The sequence below is a fragment of the Nyctibius grandis genome, chromosome 5, assembly GCF_013368605.1.
Source record: "Nyctibius grandis isolate bNycGra1 chromosome 5, bNycGra1.pri, whole genome shotgun sequence".
Lineage (NCBI taxonomy): Eukaryota > Metazoa > Chordata > Aves > Nyctibiiformes > Nyctibiidae > Nyctibius > Nyctibius grandis.
The window spans coordinates 59,890,190-59,913,842 of record NC_090662.1 but is presented as its reverse complement, the minus strand read 5'-3'; the positions used below and the strand labels follow the sequence as shown (position 1 = coordinate 59,913,842).

The following is a 23,653-nucleotide window of genomic DNA, read 5'->3' as shown; positions in this document are numbered from 1 at the left end:
AAGACCCACTTCTGGTTGCGGGGTAGGTGATTTCCATACGCGGAGGGAATCCCTCTGCAGCCTAGCAGGGATGAGGCACTGCCACTCGAGCTTCTTTTTTTCAGGTTTGAGAAAGGACCCGGAGGGATCACCCACCCTTAGCTGGAAAAGGCAGAGTGGCCCCCAGCCCTCCACCAGCAGAGCAGAGAAGTTTTTAAGCATGTGGCTGTTTGGAATTTTTTTAATAAAATGGATTTTTTTTTTTTTTTTCAAATATTTGTAACTGAAAAAATAATTCAATTTAAAGATCCATTCTCTCCCCCATTAACTTGTCACTTTTATCCTTTTCCAGTTGAATACTTGCTCTGGATCCGATACCCCAACACCATCCATTGCAGATGGTGCTAATCACCCCTCGCCGTTTGCTGCATAGTGGAAGGGAGAGTGCGTGCTAGTCAAATACACATTACAAACAAGTAGTGGTTACAGCAGAAAGATTCAGGATTACATTCAAGGTAGAGGCAGAACATCAGACTTTGTTTTTCCCGATGGCTGCAAAAACGTACGTCCAGGGGAATACCTCTTCCGACAAAGAAAGAACTATTGAATTGTTATTCAAACAAATAATAGTAAGAAAGCAGAGAACTGGGCGAGCCTGCTCTGGGCACTGCTGGGGGAAAGACTTTCTCATATTTCCTGGGATGAGGCACCACCTTCCCCGCTACCTCCAGGCACAGGGTTATCGCTCACTTCCCTGGCAGAAGCCCCTGGTGCAGAGGGACTCTGGCAGATCAGCTGGGTTCCTCAGGATGTGAAGTTCATGGTTCTACATCATCTGGGCTCCTTGAGGGCTAATTTCAAGTACGCTGGGCAAATTTAATGTAATTTAATTCCTACAAAGTTTCACAAATGAAGGTGGATGAGCAAAGGTGAGAGGGAGCAGCTGTGAGCTCAGTCTCTCAGCAGCAACCTCAGGGAAGGGCTGAATCGGTAACAGGCATTGGCATCTATCTGCCACCAAAGTAGGGTGCCCAGCCCAGTGCAAGGAACCGTGGCTGGGTCAGGCCAGGACTGCAGGCGGAGTCCTCCCACCTCCCTCTAGGAGCTCATTGCACTTTGATAATTTAATTCTTTATTTACTGGTTGCAGCTTTGTAAATATTTGTACAAAAGAAATCACACATCTGATTTTCGTGGGGGGCTACTGCTCACTGGGGGCTAAAAGCAGCTGATTTTTTTTGCTTGACAAAGAGGCAGCCTCACTTTTTCCCCTTCGCGTTTGAAAAAAGCCTCCCACACCCCCCCCTTACTTTCCTCCTAAGCAGCCACTTGCCTCCTGTGCCCGCCTGGTCCCACGGCTGGGCAGCTGCCCTGGGGATTCTGGTGGGAGCTCTGTAAGGCGACTGGCAACGCACTCACTGCTCCCAGTGAGCACCAGGAGGGATGTGAGGGAGGGCTCTGGGGGCAGGTGTAAAAGGGGTGTCCAGTCCCAGTTATTCTGATTTTTAGGACATGATACTGTAGCTTGCGCAACAGAAAGCAGGCAGGGGAAAGGGAAGTGGGTATCCTCCAACTTGGACACTGCAGGAGGCAGGTAAAAGGCTCTGACTTGCTTACAACTGGGAGGGGGGAGAGGGGAGAGAAGGGGCAGAAAGGAAGCTGCCAGCAGGCTCCCCCGCAAATGATTAAGAAAGTGGCTCCCCATGCAGTTAACAAGCAAATAGGGCTCAGGAAAGCAGGAGTTTCTCCCAGCTGCAAAACAGGGATGACCCCCACCTGGCTGCCAGTTCAGTGGCTGATAGTGAGCACGTTGGGCAGGGCTGGCATTCACCTGCCCCACCATGGAGCAGAGGTACTCACAGTGCTGCAGCAAGGCCCCTCCCCCCCCCGAGAAGAGCAGCAGGTACCAGAGGGGCAGGGGAGCAGCATGTGCCCACCCACACCTACCCCCTCCCCAGCAGGCAGCACTGCAGCTGGCACGGGGGAAAGCAGGGGGGCAACATCCTTGAGGAGCTATGAACAGGATGGGAGTTTATCCTTCCATTGCCTCACCAGGGTCAGCACCTTAGTCTGTATCATTTCAAGAGCCACCATGTCCCCACCTCGAGCAGCCCGGACCCAGCTCAGGGCCAAAGCAGGAACACCTGTGTGGTGAGACAGCCATGGGGGGGCACAGCTTGGCTACATCTCACCTGGCAAAGATGGCAGTGAGTTACTACTAACAAACACAGGGACTTAAAAATGACAGGAGTAACAGCACGAGAGTGAGTTAGGCACAGGCCTGGGTTTCCAGCACAAGACCCTGCACAAGGAATAGCATCACCAGGGCTCCAGGGGCTTGAGGTACTTTCTGCCCACTCACCAGCTACCCCGAAGCCCCAGCCAGGGGCCCTACATGGCAGCAGCTCACAGTAAGCAGCCATTTGCTTTTGCCTTTTACCCTGGCAAAAGGAAGAGCAGAGGTGTCACTGCAGCAGAGCCGAGGTCAACTGCACATCACTTGCTTTCAGGCTCCTGCTTCTCCCCAGAAAGGGGCCCTCACACTCGCACTGCTGAGCTAGGACTTGTGTGGTGCCACCAACACCCGGTTCACAGTGTCCCTTCCCCTTCCTTGCCTGTTGGGTCTGACACCCCCAGCTGCTGCTTTCCACTGGGGCACCTGCTACAGGGAGGCAACAGCACAGCTAAAGGCAGGAGAGAGATTGCACAGGGCCCCTCATGAGATGTTGCTCATGAGATGGTGCCCTCACATGCTCCTCAGGACACACAGATGCTTTCTTGTCCCTAACCCCCCACCCCAGGCTGACTGCCCTGCTCACCTGGGGATGTCACAAGTGCCTGAAGGCTAGACTCCAGGCACAGCCAGAGGCCTGGGGCAGCAAAGGAGAGATTTAACATGTAAGGACCTGGATTTTAGCACCTTAAAAATCTGTTTTGCAGCCCAGAGTGAGGGAAGCAAGCACGCCGGCCTCTGCCAAGCTCAGCAACATTTGGGAAAACAGCTTAGATGGTACCAGGTTGGTGGGGAACCCCGATTCTCTTTGGCTAAAAGGCGCCCGTTCAGCCCTGCAGCAGCTCAGCCCCTTCCCTGACAGAGGGCAGGTGGGGCAGAGGGCAGCTGTTCACCCCGGCCTTTGCGTCCTGCTCTGGAGGTAGAATCCCCTTCTGCAACCGTTACACCGACCGCGCCAGGGCAGCACAACCCCACTTACATTTGCTGATCCCAGCACGGCGCAGGGTGCTGCTTCTGCAGACAGCTCGGGCCCAGTCACGGTCCGTCCCGCTGTGAGGCATGAGGGAACTCGTGCCACCCAGCATTGCGCCCCGTGCGCTGCCATCGCTGTTCCTGTCTGGAGAGAGAGGGGCTGCCAGCTCCCTTCTCACCCGAGCTGAGTTGGGGGGGGGTTAGGCCACCAGCCCCAGAGCTCCTGCAGCCTCTTCTTCCCCTCCCAGCAGCCATTCTCCCTGCCCAGGCAGCAGTGACTCGAGCAGCGGGTCTGCCTTTGCCACCACTGCCGGCTTTCTGCAGGAAGGACGCTGTTAGGGGAGGAGTACAAACACTAGGAGCTCATTTCTTTTTTTTTTTTTTTTTTGGTTGACTGGCCTCTTCCCCCTACATGCCCGTGCCCTCCCACTCCCATTCCCTTCAGTCTCTGCTCAAAGAGTTACAAGCAAGAATCCCAGTGCAGCTGCAGATCGTGTCCATCAAGGAAGTCTGTGGAAAAGAGGCTGGGAGCCGCAGTGCTAAGGGGAGCCAGGCTCATGACGGGCCCCCCCGGCAGCTCCAGCCAGTCCATGCTGTCCAAGTTAGCCTCAGCCAGATCCAGGGCTATGCCCCCGGACGGCTCATGAGCAAAGTGCAATTCCGAGGTGTCCATAGGTGAAGGCGGGTGGTCCAGGATGGCCGAGCTGCTCAGCATCTCACTGTGGAGGTCATCAATCAGGGAGAGGGGCTCCTGGCCCATCGTGGCCTGCCGTCAGCAGCGGGAAGGCCGGTGCTGCTTTCCAGGAAGTCCTCCAGCCGCCCCACAGGCACTGGCTGCCCCAAGGACACTGGCACCACCAGCTCAGAGGAATGGTGGCTGCTGGGCGGTGAGGAGCAGGCTGGGGCCGGGGGTGGTTCTTTCCCAGCTGGGGACGACTGACCCTTGAAGTCAGCAGAAATCTCTGTACAGGGAACAATGAGACAGGCCAGGGTGAGGAAAAGCTTGGCCCTACATCAAAAGGATCCCTCCCACCCACCAGGGCAACAGGGACCCCCCCAGACTGAGCCATCACTGACCACCAGCTGGGAGAAGGAAGCTCATCCTGTTCCCGGGCTTGGATTGCTGGGGGGAGTTTTCAGCCCACCTCTGGGGAATTCAAGCTCTGTCCAGCATTGCACAAGAGATGTGCCCAGAGCTGCTGCAGCAGAGCCCCCGAGCAGCTTTGTATCATACTAATGCCTGACTGACATCTCTCTTAGTGCCTTAATGATTACTGCTGACACTAAAGGCTCTGGCAGGGACACAGGAGCAAAGACCTGGGTCATGACCGACTCTCCCCTTAGTGCTCTGTAATGCCAAAACCCAAAGACAAAGGGAAATCACAGAATCACAGAATGTTAGGGATTGGAAGGGACCTCGAAAGATCATCTAGTCCAATCCCCCTGCCGGAGCAGGATTACCTAGACCATATCACACAGGAACGCGTCCAGGCAGGTTTTGAATGTCTCCAGAGAAGGAGACTCCACAACCTCTCTGGGCAGCCTGTTCCAGTGTTCAGTCACCCTCACCGTAAAGAAGTTTTTCCTCAAATTTAAGTGGAACCTCCTGTGTTCCAGCTTGCACCCATTGCCCCTTGTCCTGTCAAGGGATGTCACTGAGAAGAGCCTGGCTCCATCCTCTTGACACTTGCCCTTTACATATTTATAAACATTAATGAGGTCACCCCTCAGTCTCCTCTTCTCCAAGCTAAATGAAATGCTGCCTTTGTCTCCTTACCTCCACTTTCGATGAGGATGTCAAACAGGTCGTCCATCTGCTGGCTGGAACAGCCGTTCTCCTGGGGAGAGCAAGCCCAGGATTAGCTTCCTATTTACCTGGGGAGCTTCCACCTCCAGCAACACCCTTGGCTGCTGGCTCTCCTCCCTCACCCCAGGGATGGGGCTGGTAACTAGCAAGAACGAGCACACAGAGGCATGGCACCAGAATCCTCCGTCACCCCGGGCTGTTACTGGATGGAAAGGCAGAGTCAGCAATTGCTGTACTAACACCCCGCAGTGAGTGGTTTGGGATCTCTACCTGTGGTTTAGGGCCTGCCCCAAACCCTCCAGGAGGAATTCAGCTCGGAAGGTGCAGTTAGAAGGGACAGTGTGTCTCCATTCTCTATTACCGGCCCAGATCAGGAATCTAAGCGAACTTCCAATGGCAACTTTTCACCTGCTCTCCAAGGAAACCGAGGAGAACTGCTCTCACCTGGGCCTTTGGCTGTTGCTTCATGGCCTCTTCATAGCCTGGTGGCTCTTTCATTGGGACCGAGGGAACAGGGAGAGGAGGTGGAGGAGTTCCAAAAAGCGACGTATGCTGTTGCTGCTCCAGGTCCATCTGGGATGGGGAAGGGGCAGCAGGAGAGCCGGGCTGTGATGAGGGCTGTTAAGAACAAAGGCAGGAGTGATGAGGGGAAAGCTCACATCAACTCCTGTCTCACAGCTGCTTTGAGAGACCATCACCCCCTCTCTCCGTGAGCGCTGCACAGGGATCTGCACTGCTCTGCTCGCAGCAGCCTGGCTTCTGCCGTGTACTCTCTGCACTATGCCCTGGCCGCAGGGGAGGCAGACAGGTTTCCCCTCCGACTCACAGCTGGAAATCTTTTGCTGATTTTTCTAACGCTAAAGCAACCACGCCACAAACCACCCACCAGGCTGCTCCTGGGTGGGGAAAAGCCTCATCTGTCCAAGTGGGGGATTCCTCTAGCACTCTGGAGAGAGAAAAAGGCACCTCCCTTGCTGTGTTCAGCCTACTCTGTGCAATAGATCCAGGACCTATCTATCTTTCACCCACCTCCCTCTGCAGTGCCTGCTTTGGGGACACAATCAAGCTTCCCTAGCAGCAAGTTTCACAGCCTGATGGTGGGTGGAGAGCACCAGAGCACTCAGCAGCACCAGAGACCTTCAAAGGAAACCCCAAGTGTTGCAGGAAGTGGTGCTCGTGACTCAGCTTTACCAGATGAATCAGCACCCAACTGCCCATAAGAACAGTTAAACATGGATCGGGTCTTTGCCTCTACAGCAGTTATGCATGAGCCACGCTGAAGCTTGCTCCCCAGGAGCAGTAGCTGAATGCCAGTTCCAACACTTGTATGTGTTGATGCTCTTCCCCACCCTGTTTTCCCTGGAAAGCCGTTTGTCTGTTCTGTGACCTGCAGGCAGAGGAGCGAGCCCAGGCCCCGATCAGCAGAGCTGCTCTGGGGTACGCTCTCTTCCTGAGAGGGGCTGGAAGTCAGCGTTGTGGCACAGGCCGCTGGGATGTGCTGGGAGGGTACCTTTTTTGACACACTGGGTGGGCTGGCTTTGCCAGGAGCACCAATTTTCAGGGACCATTTGTGGAAACCATTGGGGAAGGAGGGCTACAGATTTGGAAGTGCCGAGAAGGACAATATGGTGTGGGGCAGCTGCCCCGTGACCACCTGCAGGCCTGACTTCTGACCCTACAGGGAGGCAAAAGGATTAGGAGAGTCACTACAGATGCCTCCACAGCACACGAGCTACGGGAGTCCGAAGAAAAAGGTGCCTTCGTTTACCTTCTGCATTTCCTCAAAAGCCTCCACGCAAACCAAGGCACTGACCCTTTGCAAAGGGGATGTCCCACTCTGACTACACTAGAAATGACTCCTGTCTTCATATTCTTTCCAGCACCTGACTCAGAAGTGATCCTCCCAAGCTCTACAAACTCTTCATAATCTTTCTGGATCTTATCTTAATTACAAGTTTAGAGAGAAAGCCAAGTCATCCCTGATGTGGGCTAGAAAGGGAGGAGATGCAGAGCAGACCTCTTTGCAGCCGTCTCCTGGAGAAGGGGTAAAGCCAGAGGTGCCCTCCTCCCTGAACCTGCACTGCACTTCACAAAGAGATGATTAACGGGTATGCTCAAGGCACAGAATGGAAATCAACAGCAGGTTCATCAGTAACCAGAGAGTAAAAGGTCACGTCCTTCTCCCTCTCTCAGAGCTCACACGCCACCTTCAGTAGCAGACACACTGCCCACCACACCCCTCTCTCCATGCAGTAGCCACCTTTTCAGTTCAGCAGCACTCCTTCAAGAATCAGGGACACACGTGTGAACCAAGGCTGCCCACTCTGGCCTCATCATTTTAACTGATAGACATGCTTGTTTAAAACACCAGCTGCTATTCTGCCCAGATGTGGAACCAGAGGAACAGAAGCTAGTAAACTGTCAGGGTTTTAGCCCAGAGCTCTTTGCTGTAAGCCTCCACATCACTTCCTGCGTGCCCATAAGGGAAGACCTCACAGACACTTAGTGCTCCTGAAACTTCGTGCCTGACAGGCTCTCCATCACAGCTAGTTCAGCAGGAGGCAGGGGAACAGAGAGGCTATGCCAGGCACCCCTTCTGCTGCCACGTTCAAGCTGAAAAACAAACACTCCACACAGCTGCAAGCTATGGCAGAAGCCACTGTGAGATCTCACTTGCTGCCATCCTCTGACCAGGATTTGTACATGTGACCCCCCCGTCCCACCACAACAAAACCCAGCAGCAGTCAAAGAAAAACAAGCAAGAAAAGTGAGCAGGCAGTGAGCTACCTTTCTGACAGATTGGTTTAGTCCTCTGGGCTGCTGCTGCTGCTTCTGCTGCTGCTGCGTGGGCTGCTGCTTCTGCTGCTGCGTGGGCTGCTGAGGGGTGCTTGCAGGTAGCTGACATGGTGGTTGGCTGGAAGTTTTAGCGGGCGATGATTGTACTCTCTGGAAAGAAAAGGGTATCCGTGAGAAGCTATTCCCCAGACAACACATGGAGCAAGGCTTGTGTTTCTTAAAGGATTTATGAAGTTTGTTTTTCCCTTATTCTTGAGGAAATTCAGTCAATTGTTCTCTTTCACCAAGCAGAGAAATCAGACTGGGGTGGGACTCAGAGTCCTAAAAGAGGAGGTACTACCACTCTAAATCCCTTGGCTATCCACTACTTCCTTCAAGGGCTGGCAGACCTGACACAGGACCTGTGCGCTTCTGGAGCAGCGGCTGGAGTTCAGGTGAGATACCCTGGGGTACCGAGGGTGACACTGGACACTGATATTTAGACAGCTGACTCGCATCTCACTTGCTACACAGCAAATGCAGCCTGTTCAGTGCCTGTCCCTGATGGCAGACACTGCCACTTGCTCTGCGGAAGGTGCAAGAAACATGGCAGTAGAGAATTAAAATCTTCTCTGATGCCATGGAAGATGCTGGGGTTTGACTTACACCATAAAACCTGGGCATATTTATCCCTTCCTGGAAGAAACACTCGGAACACTTCTGTTAAGTGCAGAGCTCACACCAACAGGAGAATAGTAGATCATCTCTGATGAAAGACTCTGTTAACACTGAAATACTGACATGCATTAAAACAAAGAGCAGTCAAAAAGCAAAAAGTCTGCTCCCAGGGTCTGATTTCAGCTCTTAGCAGACAAGGTGACCCATCTATCACTCTGACTACAATCTCTCTAATAAAGGACAAGAGGTGAAACACATCCTGCTTTTTTTTTAATACCCCGAGCATAGCTGTTCTTTCAAAAAGCAGTGAAATGTGGCAGCAAACCCCTGTCCTCCAGGCCTGAGATCCTGCCTGACAAAAGGCAGGAACCATGTGTTTTGAAGAACGCTGAAGAGCCTGTGATGCACACAGGCAATCATGCATTGCTGTACACAGTCCATCGTGGTCAAATTCCAGTCTTTTTGCTGAAGATCTGCTTACACTGCTCTGCTTCACAAAGCCCTGAACCACCAGCCACCACAGCAAGCGACTCAGCCGTTTTAGTATTTACTGCATTGAATTTCCACCGCGTTAAGTCATCCTGTGGTAACCTGAACGACAGGAGCGGGAAGAGGGGAGAGGGAACCCAACTGCCTGCAGCAGGGATGGGATCTAACCCTTGCCTACCTGCAAGGCCGGGCAGCTACTCCCTGCCTTCCCTTGGGGCGAGAGGCCCGGCCTCTCAGCGCTCTGCTTGGTCACGGTGAGGACGATGTGGGTCCCTGTGGAGTCGGTGATGAGGGTGGGGGGAGGGGTGCCCTTGATGAGGTCGTTCAGGGCGCTCCCTTGCTGGCCAAGGAAAAGCCGCGGGCTGTGGGATTGGCACAGCGGCTCTGCTTCCACGGCTGGCACCTCCTGCTTCACCACCACGGCTTTCTTTGGCACTGGGCTTGGATTCGAAGTGTCCATTTGGCTAGCGGTTGGTGCAGGGCTGAATTGGTCTGTTTGGCCACTGGATTGCTTTGCAGACTGGCAACTCAGGAAACCGTTTTCACTCTTGACCTGGGTGCCAAATGCTACTGGGTTGGAGGCAAGGGCTATTCCTTCTCCCGCAGCCGCTGGGGCCGGTAGTGACTGCTGAGAGCGCTTCTCCTGCTCTAGCTGTAGTCTAAGCATCTCAACCAGCTGCTGCTTCTGCTTCAGCATGCGGGTGAGTTCCTCGATCTGCTTGTCCTTCTCCTGCAGCATCTGGTCTTTGTCCCTAACTTCTGCATCTCTGCTGTTGCCAGTGCTGCACCGCTCCAACCTGGGTGCCGCATTTATGCTGCAGGAGGCAGTCTTGGAGCTTTCTTCCTTCACCAGGAACTGCACTGGAGATGCCTGCAAGGTGAGCTGAGTCAGGGGTGAAGTCACCATCTCTCCAAAGGTGTCTCCGGTGGCCGAGTTCTCGTCCCCTGTGCTCATTTGCGAGCGCTCAGAAGGAGTTGGAGAAACAGGAGGAGTCGAGCCTGTGCTGCCAAACTTCATCACGCTGCCACCGGTGACTGTGGCCACAACTACTTCTGCTGGTGCAATGCCAGTGGTGACCCGGGCTGGCCCTGTGCTCAGCCTGGCAGCTGGGAAGGCTACCACCACTTCGGCAGCTTTTGGGAGGATGGCCGCTGTGCTGGGCTTGGGAGTGGAGGTTGTTTGGCCGGCTGCACCGTTCTGCTCTTGGTAAGCTCTGAGACGCTCAATCAGGTCCGTCTTTGTGCCCGAGACAGGCAAGGCCCTCAACTTCAGCTCTTGCTTCAGCTCTGCTACCTGATACGGGGAAAAAAAAAAAAGAGGGCAACATTAAGAGAACATACACTCTAACCAGAGCAACTATTAACAGCTACCATAGCCATGGGCAGAGGACTAAAGTAACCCAACAGACCTGCACCTCAGCTACAGACTGTGGGGCAGCAATGCCAGCTGCTATCACTAACTCCTGTCAGTCCACCTCAGCCCTGCTCTGGGGCAGCAGCATTGTTCAGTACTACCCTCTCCACTGACAAGGGCAAAAAAAGGGCTGTTCAGCTTCACAGGACATTTACCTTCATCTCATCTAGGTTGGCAGGGAGAGGGCCAGGCTTGCCCACTGCAGCATTACTGTTTTGTCGCATCAGCCCACTGGAACCAGAAGATACTGAAGATGCGCTGCTGACTGTGGCAGAGAGATTGCGTACAGCAGGGGCACTGGCACCACTCTGCTGCTCTCCTGGAGGCCTGCAGGGAAAGAAAAAACACAGGCATCAAAACCAAGGTGGAAAGGCACCGGAGGCCCCCAGTGTCAACATACACGTTCAGAAACATCTGGGTCACTAGTGCCACCTTAGACATTAAAGCACACCAGTGCCTTTGACTATATCCATGCCTCTTACCCTGCCAGCCAACTCACTTCAGCTGCTTTTGTCTGATTCATCTGACACGGCCCTTTTCGCTGCCTGATGTAATTTACAGAATCACAGAATCACACAGAATCAATCAGGTTGGAAGAGACCTCAGGGATCATCGAGTCCAACCATTGCCCTGACACCACCATGTCAACTAGACCACAGCACTAAGTGCCATGTCCAGTCTTTTCTTAAACACATCCAGAGATAGTGACTCCACCACCTCCCTGGGCAGCCTGTTCCAATGTCTAATGACCCTTTCTGTGAAGAAATGCTTCCTAAAGTCCAACCTGAACCTCCCCTGGCAAAGCTTGAGGCTGTGTCCTCTTGTCCTATCGCTACTTGCCCGGGAGAAGAGGCCGACTCCCACTTCACTACAACCTCCCTTCAGGTAGTTGTAGACTGCAAGAAGGTCACCTCTGAGCCTCCTCTTCTCCAGGCTAAACAACCCCAGCTCCCTCAGCCGTTCCTCGTAGGTCAGACCCTCCAGACCCTTCACCAGCTTGGTCGCCCTCCTCTGGACTCGCTCCAACACCTCAACATCTTTCTTGAAGTGCGGGGTCCAGAACTGGACACAGTATTCAATGTGCGGCCTCACCATTGCCGAGTACAGAGGGACGATAACTTCCCTAGACCGGCTGGCTACACTATTCCTAATAGAGGCCAGGATGCCATTGGCCTTCTTGGCCACCTGGGCACACTGCTGGCTCATGTTTAGCCGGCTGTCGATCAGCACCCCCAGGTCTCTTTCCACCGGGCTGCTTTCTAACCACTCTTCCCCCAGCCTGTAGCGCTGCATGGGGTTGTTGTGGCTGAAGTGTAAGACCCGGCACTTGTTCTTGTTGAACCTCATGCTGTTGGTCTCGGCCCATCTATCTAACCTGTCCAGATCCCTCTGTAGGGCCTTCCTACCCTCCAGCAGATCGACACTCCCACCCAGCTTGGTGTCATCTATAAATTTGCTGAGGGTGCACTCAATCCCTACGTCTAGATCATCTATAAAGATATTGAACAGCACCGGCCCCAGAACTGAGCCCTGGGGAACACCGCTAGTGACCGGCCGTCAGCTGGACTTTGCCCCATTCACCACCACTCTCTGGGCTTGGCCATCCAGCCAGTTTTTAACCCATCGAAGAGTCCACCCATCCAAGCCCCGGGCAGCCAGTTTGTCTAGGAGGATGCTGTGGGAGACAGTGTCGAATGCCTTACTGAAGTCTAGATAGACTACATCCACAGCCCTGCCCTCATCTACTAAGCGGGTCACTTGGTCATAGAAGGAGACCAGGTTGGTCAAGCAGGACCTGCCTTTCATGAATCCATGTTGGCTGGCCCCGATGCCCCCATTGTCCTGCATGTGCCGTGTAATGGCACTCAGGATGATCTGTTCCATCACCTTGCCTGGCACCGAGGTCAGGCTGACAGGCCTATAGTTCCCTGGATCGTCCTTCCGACCCTTCTTGTAGATGGGCGTTACATTTGCTAATTTCCAGTCAGCTGGAACTTCTCCAGTTAACCAGGACTGCCGGTAGATAATAGAGAGTGGTTTGGCAAGTTCATCTGCCAGTTCCATCATTACTCTGGGGTGAATCCCATCCGGGCCCATAGCCTTGTGGGTGTCCAGCTGGCACAGCAGGTCACTAACTGTCTCCTCCTGGATTACAGGAGGTTCACACAGCCCCCCGTCCCTAACTTCAGGCTCTGGGGGCCGAGTCTCCTGAGGACAACCTGTCTTGACATTAAAGACCGAGGCAAAGAAGGCATTGAGCACCTCTGCCTTTTCCTCATCCCCTGACACTACACTACCCTCCTCATTCAGCAAGTGGTGGAGGCTCGCCTTGACCCTCCTTTTGCTGTTACTGTATTTGTAGAAGCTTTTTTTGTTATCTTTGACCGTAGCAGCCAAATCAAGCTCTAATTGAGCTTTGGCCCAGACGAGATTGAGTGCGTTACACCCAACCACCACACCTCACACTCAGGACACGATGTCTCTGATAAGAGTACTGGGGAAGCAAGTGCTTCCTAGGAGAGAGCTGCCATTGAGGACCCATACTTTGGTGGAGCTGGCAGGATGGTCTGATAGTTGTAGTGCTGCTGCTGCTGCTGGTTGAGGATCTGAAGCTGGAGAAAGAGCTGCTGCTGCTGCAGTATTTTGGCATAGGATGAATCCATGGGAGGAGCTCCCTTGTCCTGCTTTTGGTCCGGGGGAATATACTGATGATATTTAAGCTTCTTGACTTTCGGCTTCAACTCCTTGGCTTTTTTACTGCGCTGAGACTTCTCACTAGCAGACTTGGGCTGGCTTTGCTATTTAGAAGAAAAGGAGGAAACAAGTAAGAATGGAAACGCTGAAATAACGTAACCCCCCACGTAAACCAGAACACACACTGGGATTTTCATTTAAAAATTCTCCAGATTTGACCTCAGGGTCTTTCCATGCTTCTCTAACTCAGGCAACAATATAGTCACAGCACCCGCAGCAGCTTACACTGTACCATAACACAGGTCATCTTTCCCAGCACACCACTTGGTCATCCAGTGCAGACTCACTGACTCTATTATGGAAAATGCCAGTTGTTTCAAAGCACTGTGCACTCAGGACCCATTTTACAGAAGGCGAATATATCACGGAACAGAAAAAAATATTAAATATGTTACAACTAGTGTCAGAGGAAGACACTAACGAGAAATAAGCTTTCCTTCCTTTGTATCTGCTACCACAATACTTCCAACTCCAAACCTTCTTCACAGTAACCATCTTACCTTCCTTCAAACTAGAACAATGAAGAAATCAGCCAAATTAGTACCTTAATGAGTGTTGGTGGGGGCTTGGCAGCAGTAAGAGCTGCTCCATTGGTAAGACTAGGAGGCAGAAGAGGTGGAGGTGGCAGAGGCGGGGGTGGCTGTTCAGGCAGGAAAAGTGATTCACTGGAGTCTGCACTAATCTGCAATTGGGATGTACCCTGCAGGGAGAGAAAAAGGGATAATGAATACACATAAGAGAGTGCAGGAAGTGTCCACTTATGGGGAAGCAGCACCGGTTTCAAGTCATTAATTACATGCCTTTAACCCACTGCTTCAGTTGTCCCTGAAAAGCACTACAACTTCTCAGGGCAGAAAAGGAATCAAAATCCCACACCTGCATCTCCCAGCTTTGCCCGCCAGCGTCACTCGCACACCAACACAGGCTGTATCATCAAGTAATGATTGCCCCCGCTTTCCCACATGGCACCACTACAGGGGCTTCTGAACAACCAGAGGACTTCACCAACACCACACAGAGTTAAGACCCTTTGTGAAATCTCACAGACGATACCTTTTAAGCATCCCTTGGTCTCACTTTTTAGGATCCTCTGCCACAAATCAGCAGTAGCTGTGAAGCTCCAGGGCACTGCAGGAGGCCACCGCATTCTCACCTGAGCTAGTGATGTGCCAGTGGTGCTAGGGAGAGGCTCACAAATCCGCGAGTCCATCGGCGATGGGGCAGACCCCTGGGACTCATGGCTAGCTGGCTGTTCTGGGGAGAGGGCATCACTGCTGTCCTCATCAAAGGAGGAGTTGTCTGCAACCTTTGGGTAGTTCACCTGTCCAACTAGAAACACAAACATCAACTGTGGTCTTTAAAGTGGAATAAGAAATTATTTCACTCGACACGATGTTTCACAAAGACAATGAAGGCATGGAGAGAGTTGTGTCTGAGTTGAGCTTAAAGCGCCAACTAAAAATGAGAGAACAGAGCCCAGACTGGACCAGTTTTAAGTGTTTACATTCATCTCTGCTATCAGTAGAGTAAAATGATGCAGACTGGGGTGAACCATTTCCCTTGCTTCTTAGCCAGACAGGATCAGGAAGTATAACAAGAGCTACTTAACTCTGTGCAAACCCAGATCTGTGGCATGGCTTATTTGATTATCATTTGGCACCAAAGAAGAAGGTTAGACACTGTAAGGTTTTGAGTCATGGTTTCTTTGGTGTTCATCCTATGTGGTGGAAGGTAGAATCCCTCTTCAAGACAGAATCCCAAACTGTTCTCTACTCTTATAAGCAACAAGGGCTATGGATTACGTGATGGCCCTGATTGCTATTAGCATTTCTGTCTATCTACAGGTCCGCTAGATAAATTCACTTGAGTGTGCATTTGTAATGCACTAATGTTTTTTAGATTACATTATCTCAAATTAATCCTGGTAAGCAGGAAAATACTATCATTTGCACCTAACATAAAAGCAACAGAAATCCAGAGATGTCAAAGTCAGAAGGAAGCCACACTGCTAATGCTCCAGTTCACACGTTCACTTCTCTTCTTCAACCACTTCTTGTGCAATAGTGAAGGCAGGCTCTCCCACAGCCCCGTCCTTTTCCTTTTTCATTAGAAGTATTCTGTCTTGCTCACAGTTGTGTCCCATTTGTCTTTAAAGTAGCTGTGCATGTTTGAGGGGATGAATAAACACAGACGCACACAGACTGCTCAGTCTGGGGAGATGGGAAAGAGCACTGCTGAGGCAGTGGGAAGGCTATTCCTCAGCATTCCTTTCAGCCCTTGGAATGGCACTGGCATGATTTACATCTGTTCTGGTTTATTTTTAAACGGGTTGAATCCTCTGAAGTTTTTAAGTTCACAGACAGCTTTTGTTTCATCACACCTGTTTATATTCTGTCTCCTCTCCCTGATCTGAGTAAGTCAGTGGGTTCTCCCTGACCAAGGTTGCTGACATGTTATACCAACAGAGGGATTTTTAAGGAGAGAATCTAGGGAATGCAATCTTTAACAGTCTTTCAAGTCTTTAGGGTATGCAATTGCTTTCACATTATTCTGGGATGTCCATACTCCCTATAATTTAATGTCTCTGTAGCACTACCTGGGTCAGAGGGAGTTCTGCTTTTCAGAATCCTTGGGGCTGAAAGGCTGTGATTCTGAGACAGGAAAACAAGACCAACCATGGACTGCACTCCCTTAGACAGGAAATCACAGCCACCTATGGGAAACGCCCTCAACACAGATCCTCCTCTGTCCTTACCTATAATGGCTTCCTTCAGGCTTGATTCCACAGGCAAGATGTTCTTCTCTACCAACTCCATGGGACCTGGCCTCTGCGCTATCTTCTCATTGAGGTCATCTGCCAGTCTGGCTCTCTTTAGCTTCAGCTGCTTAGCCTGCAAGGAGGGTTCAGCTGAGGTCTCTGTTCAGGGGAAAGTAAATAAAATGGCATCAATCCAGCAATGGTCAACCTATGCACTTCAGCAGTATTTTACTTCTATTCAGAAAGGTAACTGTAGATAACAGTAGATAACTGTACAGAAAAGTAGCTGCAGATAACAACAGATAACTATGCACTATAAAGATACTACAGATATTATGTATATTTAAGTTATAAAGATAACTACAGTAGCCCTTGTGACTCTAGAACAGGACAAATTCACTGTTCTCAAACTGATGTCACCCAATTCCTGTTCATCCTTTCCCTTTCAGTTGTGTCCAAAGATGCAGTACTCAGTAGCAGCATAGTACTCACTCTCTGAAACTGAGGTGCTTACTAATTAGATCAAATCTGCCTCACTCCCTCTTGGATATTTTATAGTGTCTTCCCTTAGTAGAAGAGCAATCCACAGTTGTTCCATGTCATTGTTGCTTAGTTACACAAAACTGCACAATTTTGAGTTCACGTATCAGATTCTTCTGAGAATCTCCATGCAAGCGGAGTTGAATCCCTCCCAAGAAATCATGCAACAGGCATGATCTGCTGCCTGCTCCCAACTGAAAGAAAGACTTGGGGGTCAGAGGCAAAATAGAAAGCTGTTAAATAAGTAATTAAGATAGATAAAGTTTATTGTTGATGTTTTCCTGTTTAGCACGTGCCATACCTTCCAGAATGTGCATCCTAACCAGCTCTGATCTCTCTGGCCGGGACCGGATTTTCCGTTTCAGATAGTCCTCTGTCTGCAGCAAAAATATACAAGCAAGAACCAGTTGATCAGACACAGGAGTGAGGCAATATTGGACACATTGGACACAACAAGAGAAACAACCATCTTTAGTTATTACTGAGATCTAAATAAACACAGAACAGAGAAGGGACATATATTCTGTCCCAGAGCACCCAGAGAATGAGCTGATTCTAAAGATGACCTTCTACTGTACGTTGCCTCAGTATAAGAGTGCACTGCTGTCCCGCAGAACAGAAACTGGGAAGGACTTCCTCAAGAGCTGAAGCCCTCTTTTCCCCTTTTATGCAACACCACTAACTTGTGTCAGGGTAAAATTCAAGATATTTCTTTCTACCTTAAAGATAGATTAACTGGTTCTGTTGTTCACAGCAAATACTTTCATATACTGCTGGCATTTGGGGCTGACTTGTGGTTTGGGCATACTCTTTTGTTTGTTTAAAGATATGTTATTTGTTAAGCTAAAGACCCCATGCGCTCCCTTGGCAGGCAAAATGTAAATGCTATGAAAAGACCCATTTAATTTCCACAACTGCTTTTAGCTCTGTCTTTGGAGAATCACTACAGAGCAATGTACAGAGATGACCCTATCTGGGCTCAGCATGTTACCCGCTACACAGCCAGATGGGAATCTGGGAGCAGTGAGTAACAGACTGGTAAGTACTGGCCATCAGAATGGGCCTTCAGAGAAAATAAATACTAAAGTCAATCAGAAAACTGCACCATGCTTGCTCAACTGCCCACACCAAAATATTAACTTAATAAGAAGGTTTTAGGAAAATAGAGTAGGAAGAAGCAAAAGCTTTTGGGACACTGGTCTTAATGCCAAGTCCACTGTTCCAATCCTTCCACAGAGCTTAAAGTACTAACACTCCCTTACAGGTTTTAATCACAGCTGTTATTTTTTTACTTATGTTGCTTTCACTTTTAAAACAAAACTTAGCCCAGCAGTCACAACAGGTTTTACTCCCCTGTAGCCTAATCAGAAAAAAACCTATCCCCAGAGGCCTTCTGAGGAACAGAAATCATCAAGAAACCCCCCAACTAGCAAAGGTGCTGCATGAAGTGTGACGCCTGGCTTCCTCTTTCTATAGAGCCAGAAGTCTGTGTGACTTCAGTGTTACAAGATTTTGGGGAGGATCCTCTCTATTAAATTTTCTATCCTCATTTTCTAATGTCCTAGATAAACAAGTGCACGTGCAGGTAACGGAGAAACCATACGCTTTCACAGAATCATTTAAGGGCAAAACAGACACCATAAAAATAAAAATGTAAAGTATATGGACAGTGGGGAAGAAGAATATCAGTGACTTCCAGAAAGACTCCAGGGAAACCCAGGCACCATATTCAATGGTTTTTAGGCACAACTAGTTCGCTGAGGGTTAACCACCACCACATACAAGCTAAAGAACACCCCATCCAATACATCCCTGACTGCATAGTGCTGTATTATACCCAGAATATTAACAATTTCCTCCTGCACCTCGTTAACAGCTACAGGATGCCTAAAACATAAAACATACTACTCCTGACTTCCCCCAAACTTTAAAGAGCATATTGCATCTTACCCTGGCGCGCTCCAGACTCCTTCTTTGTTCATGAAATGCAGCTGGACTTTTCAGAGCTGTTGAGAGAAAAACATTTAGAGAATGAATTAGAATGATGCAAGTTCTCTCACTGCACATCCCTTCAGGCCAACTAAGTTAAGAAATACACTGCAGCAACTGCCTCCTGCATCTTTCAACACATTGGACCAGATCTCCAGCTGGTATAAAGCGATGCAAACTGACGTACTACATTTGACAGCACAGGAGCTACAGGAGCTGACCTGGACTTTTTGTGGGCTACTGAAGAAAGTAATATGGGCTATACTTCTAGTTGAACTAACCACTGTTCACAAAGTTGGGTCCAAGAACACGAGTCAAAACCAGCCCCCCAACAAATGTCTTTTACAAGCTTCAACACGGAATAAAATATCCCTTAAGTAAGGGAATGGCACTGAAACACTGAAGAGATACATGAAATGGTTGGAAGGATGGGGGAGGATCCTAATGAACTGTAAATCCTCTTTACTACCTTTTAATGTGAAAGGAAGCTGCAAGTCTTTCCTTCGTCTGCACCTGTGCTCTGAGTACATGCAAGGGCTGGTTACAAATTCTGCAGGTCTGCAGGACACATATATTGTTCCATGTAAGAGAAACTATCGTCAAAACAGGAACACTTGGACAGGAAAGTACATCTGTCTGTTGACAGAAAACCAAGACTTGAGGAATTAACAGCAGCTCTCCATATAACAGACCTCCTCGCCCCCTCGGGTCCAGTATAAAACCAGAGCCAAAATGGATCATGTTTTAAGAAACTGATCCTCTGCTGTCCAGGACCATACTAACCCCGGAGGAATCTCACTCTGCCTGGCTCCTCTGGAGCACACAAAGCTCACATCCCACAGTAAAACTGGAGAAAGAGGGTGACATTAGCTCTAACTCAGCAACGGTGTCACTAGCTCGTCACGGTTTTCCCAAATCCACAAGTAGCTTGTTTTTTGAAACAATCACATTGTGGCTTGTGTTCAGAACCAGCTAAAGGGAACATAACAATTTCTTTTCACATTTCTGAAATATGTTTAAAACTGCCTGGTGAAGTTTCTAAATTATCATCAAGCTAAACAGTAAAGTTAAAAAACTTCACCGTTAAAGATAAGTTGCAAGTCTTTTGAAGACAGAAATCTAAACTTGTACAGTTAATAACTCCAAAGTATTGCATCTAGGTCCTGTGAAATATCTACTCGTATTATTTTTCACTTAAGACCAATGATTAAATATTTCTCAAATGTAACTTCATAATGAAATCTCAAAAGACTACTAAAAAATAAAAGCCCTTGCACCAATGCAATGTAAGAAACTACTTCTAATGTGTGTGTAGAATTCTAAACTCTTTCCTACAGAATAAAATGGAGTAGCCAAACACAGTGTTAAGACAGACACATGTTCTGCAAAATATAGACAGAGTCCCTCTAGGTTCACATCAATGGGGTAAAAAGAATTTAGTCCATATGCCAGGAATTCTGAACACATCAGGGCATCATAGATGGGATTCAGACTATGGAAGTTAATGAAGAATAATTTGTACAAGAAATTAACAACAATTGAGAACTACCCATAGCGAATGAGTATACAGACCCCTACAACGATGGGGCAAATAGTTCCTGTTCAGATTAAAGACAGTTTCGTACAATCTGGTTATGGAGGGAAATCACCAGAGAAAGTTATGCAAGCTGTGAAATGGGAGTGCACTGATTGCACTTTGGGATAAACCAAAGTAAGGGTAGAGATATGGTTTTGCAATAATTGCAAAAATAATACAAAAAACTTCACTGGCTAACTGAGACATCAACTCCTGGGCAGTCTGACCACCACACTTCAATGAAGAGCAAGCAACAAATAATACTGGGAAATGCTCTTTTCAAGCCACATGAACTGCTTGTGAATATGGACGTGCTTGAACTTAATCACAGATTTCTTTCATTGTATGCATATCACAGAAAAGTGAAATAAAAGTTCAGGTACACTTGGGCAAAGATACCATGCAATATATAAAATAATATAAAAATCTACCCTGGAGACAAGCAACGCAGGCCTCATCTTGAGTCTTCAAAAGCTCTCTACCACCGGAATGTGCAGGCATGGCAGTAATTCTCCCCTCTCCCCTTCCTGCCTACCTCTGCCGTCAGTAAGTGGTAACACATGAACTTTAAGTGACATTTCCCTGACCATCACAAATGGTCAGGAAAGTCAACTGCAGGAGTTCAGCTGATTTCACAGGTAGTCCACGAAAACTCTCGAATACAGAACAAAGCAAGAGGAAAAGAATCCCCAAGTAAAAAAAAAAAAAGAAAAAAAACCCTCCCCCAAATCACATATACATTAAATAGTAAGTAATGCAAAACTGCTACGGGAAGAATCTTGTAAAGAACAATTTCAGTCTCTCATGACTAGTCCTCTGGAAACAAGCGCTGGGTTGTAACTGTCTGGGCTGGCAACGTGACAGAGGACTTCGTATTTGACCTCTGAAAATGTCAAGAGGGCACCAATCCTTCACTGCTTCCCTCAGCAATCTAGGATGGGGCTGACATGCCAGAAGAGGGTGTCTATTGTAAAATCATACTCCCTTCGAAGTTAACTAAGCCTTGCACATTATTCTGGCTTTTAAATGACTACACAGCCTAGAGCTGCGGAGCAACTCTGTTAACATTACTATAGCAAATGGAAAAAAAAGAAAATTCCTATGAAGAACTCTGAAGCAGTAAGGCTCTGGGTAAGCTCTACAGGAGACCCACAATGCAGACATGCCCCTCTTGCAGTTCCCACCACTGCCTTTCCCGGCCTCTTGGCACTGATCCCTGCAAAACTAGTCCTGCCCTCCGTACCCTGCTGGCTTGCTCACCCAAGTGCTGCTATATCCATTCCACTCAAAATTACTCATATTGACAAAGCGCTACTGTTCTCTGCCGTATCAGCTATTCTGGCTCATTCTGATGGTGTACGCAAATGAGCGGCTTAGCTGGAGGAGCAGAAGCAGTGGCAACCAGGTAGGCATGGGCCAGCACTTCTGTCACTGACACAGGATTCATGTCCACAGCACTGACACAGGATTCATGTCCACAGCCCTTGGTACCTGAAGCAGTGGATATAACCAGAGAAAATAAGGATGAAGAAACTCCAACCACCTAATCCTTTCTGACTTCTCAGGCTGGATAAAGCACACTAAACTACTCCTTACAGTAGCTTGTCTAACCTGTTCTTGAAGACCTCTCATGAAAAAATGCAATATTACTGCAGAGAAATTATCCCAGTGCATAGATGTCCTTACTATTTAAAAACCTTTCTGAATGTCTAACTTACATTTCCCTTCCTACAATTTATACTCATTGTTCCTTGCCTTACCTGCAACCATCACAGAGAACAATTTATTATCTTCCTCTTTGAATCTATCCCCATGTATTTGAAAACTTTGGTTTTCCTACAGTCTTCTGCTATATAAAATGACCAAAGCCAGTTGTTTCAACCTTCCATTATAGATGACAGACCAGACCTTTGCTTGTTTACTCTTTTCGACTTCTTCCATTTGACCTGCATTTTTCTTGAAGTACAGTGTTCAAAATTGCGTATATATTCCAGCCTAGGCTTTATCAGCTTTTATAGAGCTAAATGATTATTAAATGTCACTTCTCAGTTATATGTCCCAGCCAGTCTGCCTTTTTTGTGTACCTAAAACGCATAACATGTTCACTTGTGCTTGGCTCACAAACCATGAAAGGTCTCCAATCCTCTTCTGCAGAACTGCTATCTAGCCAGCCATTCTCCATCCTTAACCCATACCACTGGCCAGACGTACCAAAATGTAGAAACTCTGCATTTTCCATTGGTTTTGTGCCCTATTTCTTAACTTCTCCAAATACTGAGTCCCAATCCTGTCCTCCTCCCAGCCTACTAACCTGCAAGCTTGTAAATATGCACACTATTCCCTTGTTTACACCAAATTACTAAAAATACCAAATAGTATCAGACATGGACCTCCTCCCTCCCCACTCAAAAGCCCTGCTCAACACATCCTCCCAGTCTGACACCAAGCCTTTATTCCAACGCTGTTCTCTCACCAGTTGCACGCGCAGCTTCCAGTTGTCCCAGCTTGCTTACAAAAATGTCAGGCAAGCCTGTGTCAAGCACCTTACTAAACCCAAGAACTGCAAAAAGACATTTAACATCCTGACTTCCTGGGGAGGCAGTTCAACAAATGCTTAGTCTGGTGGTAGGTTCTGCTTAAGTAGTGACCTCTTCTTCCCCCTCCTCCACGTCCCACCCATTTCTGCCTCGCCATTGATGGTCCAATTGTACTTGTGCTGCACAGGGAGCTGTATTAGGGAACTGTCACCATAAAGTAACTCCAGCACCTCCCCATGGCACTTGCCTCTCCCCCAGAAGAGGTACTAGTTAACTTGGTTCGAATCCTTAGTGTGTCTAACTGCGTGGCCAGCTTTACTGGCAAAACTTGGGGTGAGCCCCTGATGAGAACAGAATGCTGCCAGAGAAAAAAAAAACCTTGTCAAACTACAACAGTAGCATTAGCTGTTGAGTTTTTGTTTTCCACTGTATGCAGAAAAAAATTCCTTGATACTTTTCTGCTACTGGGATATTCGAAAATGCAGAAGTAACTTCTGCAATGCCCAATTGTTAGGTATACCTTTTGCCTGCCTTTCTGATCTTGTTTCTATATGATATATGCCTGCTATTTGCATCCTCAATAAACTATGGTTACACTGTTTGCCCTCGTTCTTGTACCTAGGCCCGGGACAAAGCATGTTAGCCCTCAGTTATGCTGACAAAACTGTTTGTGGACTCACATCACAGTTGTTTTGAAAGAGTTATTTTAACCTGGACTGGTATGCTGGTTTACAGCATGGCTCCACGAATAACAGTGTCAGCAAAACTGAGCAAAAACTGCCCTGCCAGACAAAGTCAGAAACAAGAGGCCGGGTTTAAAGCCAGAGCTGCAGCAGGAGCCCCCCACACTGCTGAACCACAGCCCCCATGTCTACAGACTGCCCCATTCACCTTAGGAAAACAGCCTGATGTTACATATGGCCGAACAAGTACAGTGACAGAACAGAAGGGACAACAGCATCACCATCAGGGTTTGGGACAGCACAGTCCAGCAGGTGCCCCTCACTGAGTTGTAAATGCTTTTGTCCCACTCAGACAATCACCTGGCAATTTGCAACATCTGCTGTTACAAGGATGAGCTTGGTGCCCCTCACCTTTAGATGACCTGACAGCAGGACATGATTTTCCTACCTTAGGTGGGTTGGCTAGCAAG

General features: G+C 48.9%; 1 protein-coding gene across 1 annotated transcript in view; it reads right to left on the bottom strand.

The window, feature by feature from the left end:
• Nucleotides 1–204: 204 nt before the first annotated feature.
• MRTFA (myocardin related transcription factor A) overlaps nucleotides 205–23,653 on the bottom strand; it is a 53,281-nt gene continuing 29,832 nt past the window's right edge. Inside the window, 14 exon segments of the mRNA XM_068402017.1 lie at nucleotides 205–3,934; nucleotides 3,936–3,965; nucleotides 3,967–4,145; nucleotides 4,961–5,021; nucleotides 5,435–5,608; nucleotides 7,778–7,936; nucleotides 9,111–10,226; nucleotides 10,502–10,673; nucleotides 12,891–13,144; nucleotides 13,645–13,800; nucleotides 14,254–14,429; nucleotides 15,856–16,017; nucleotides 16,700–16,775; nucleotides 18,349–18,404. Of these exon segments, the coding sequence (XP_068258118.1) occupies nucleotides 3,644–3,934; nucleotides 3,936–3,965; nucleotides 3,967–4,145; nucleotides 4,961–5,021; nucleotides 5,435–5,608; nucleotides 7,778–7,936; nucleotides 9,111–10,226; nucleotides 10,502–10,673; nucleotides 12,891–13,144; nucleotides 13,645–13,800; nucleotides 14,254–14,429; nucleotides 15,856–16,017; nucleotides 16,700–16,775; nucleotides 18,349–18,404 (3,062 nt within the window). The 3' untranslated portion in view covers nucleotides 205–3,643.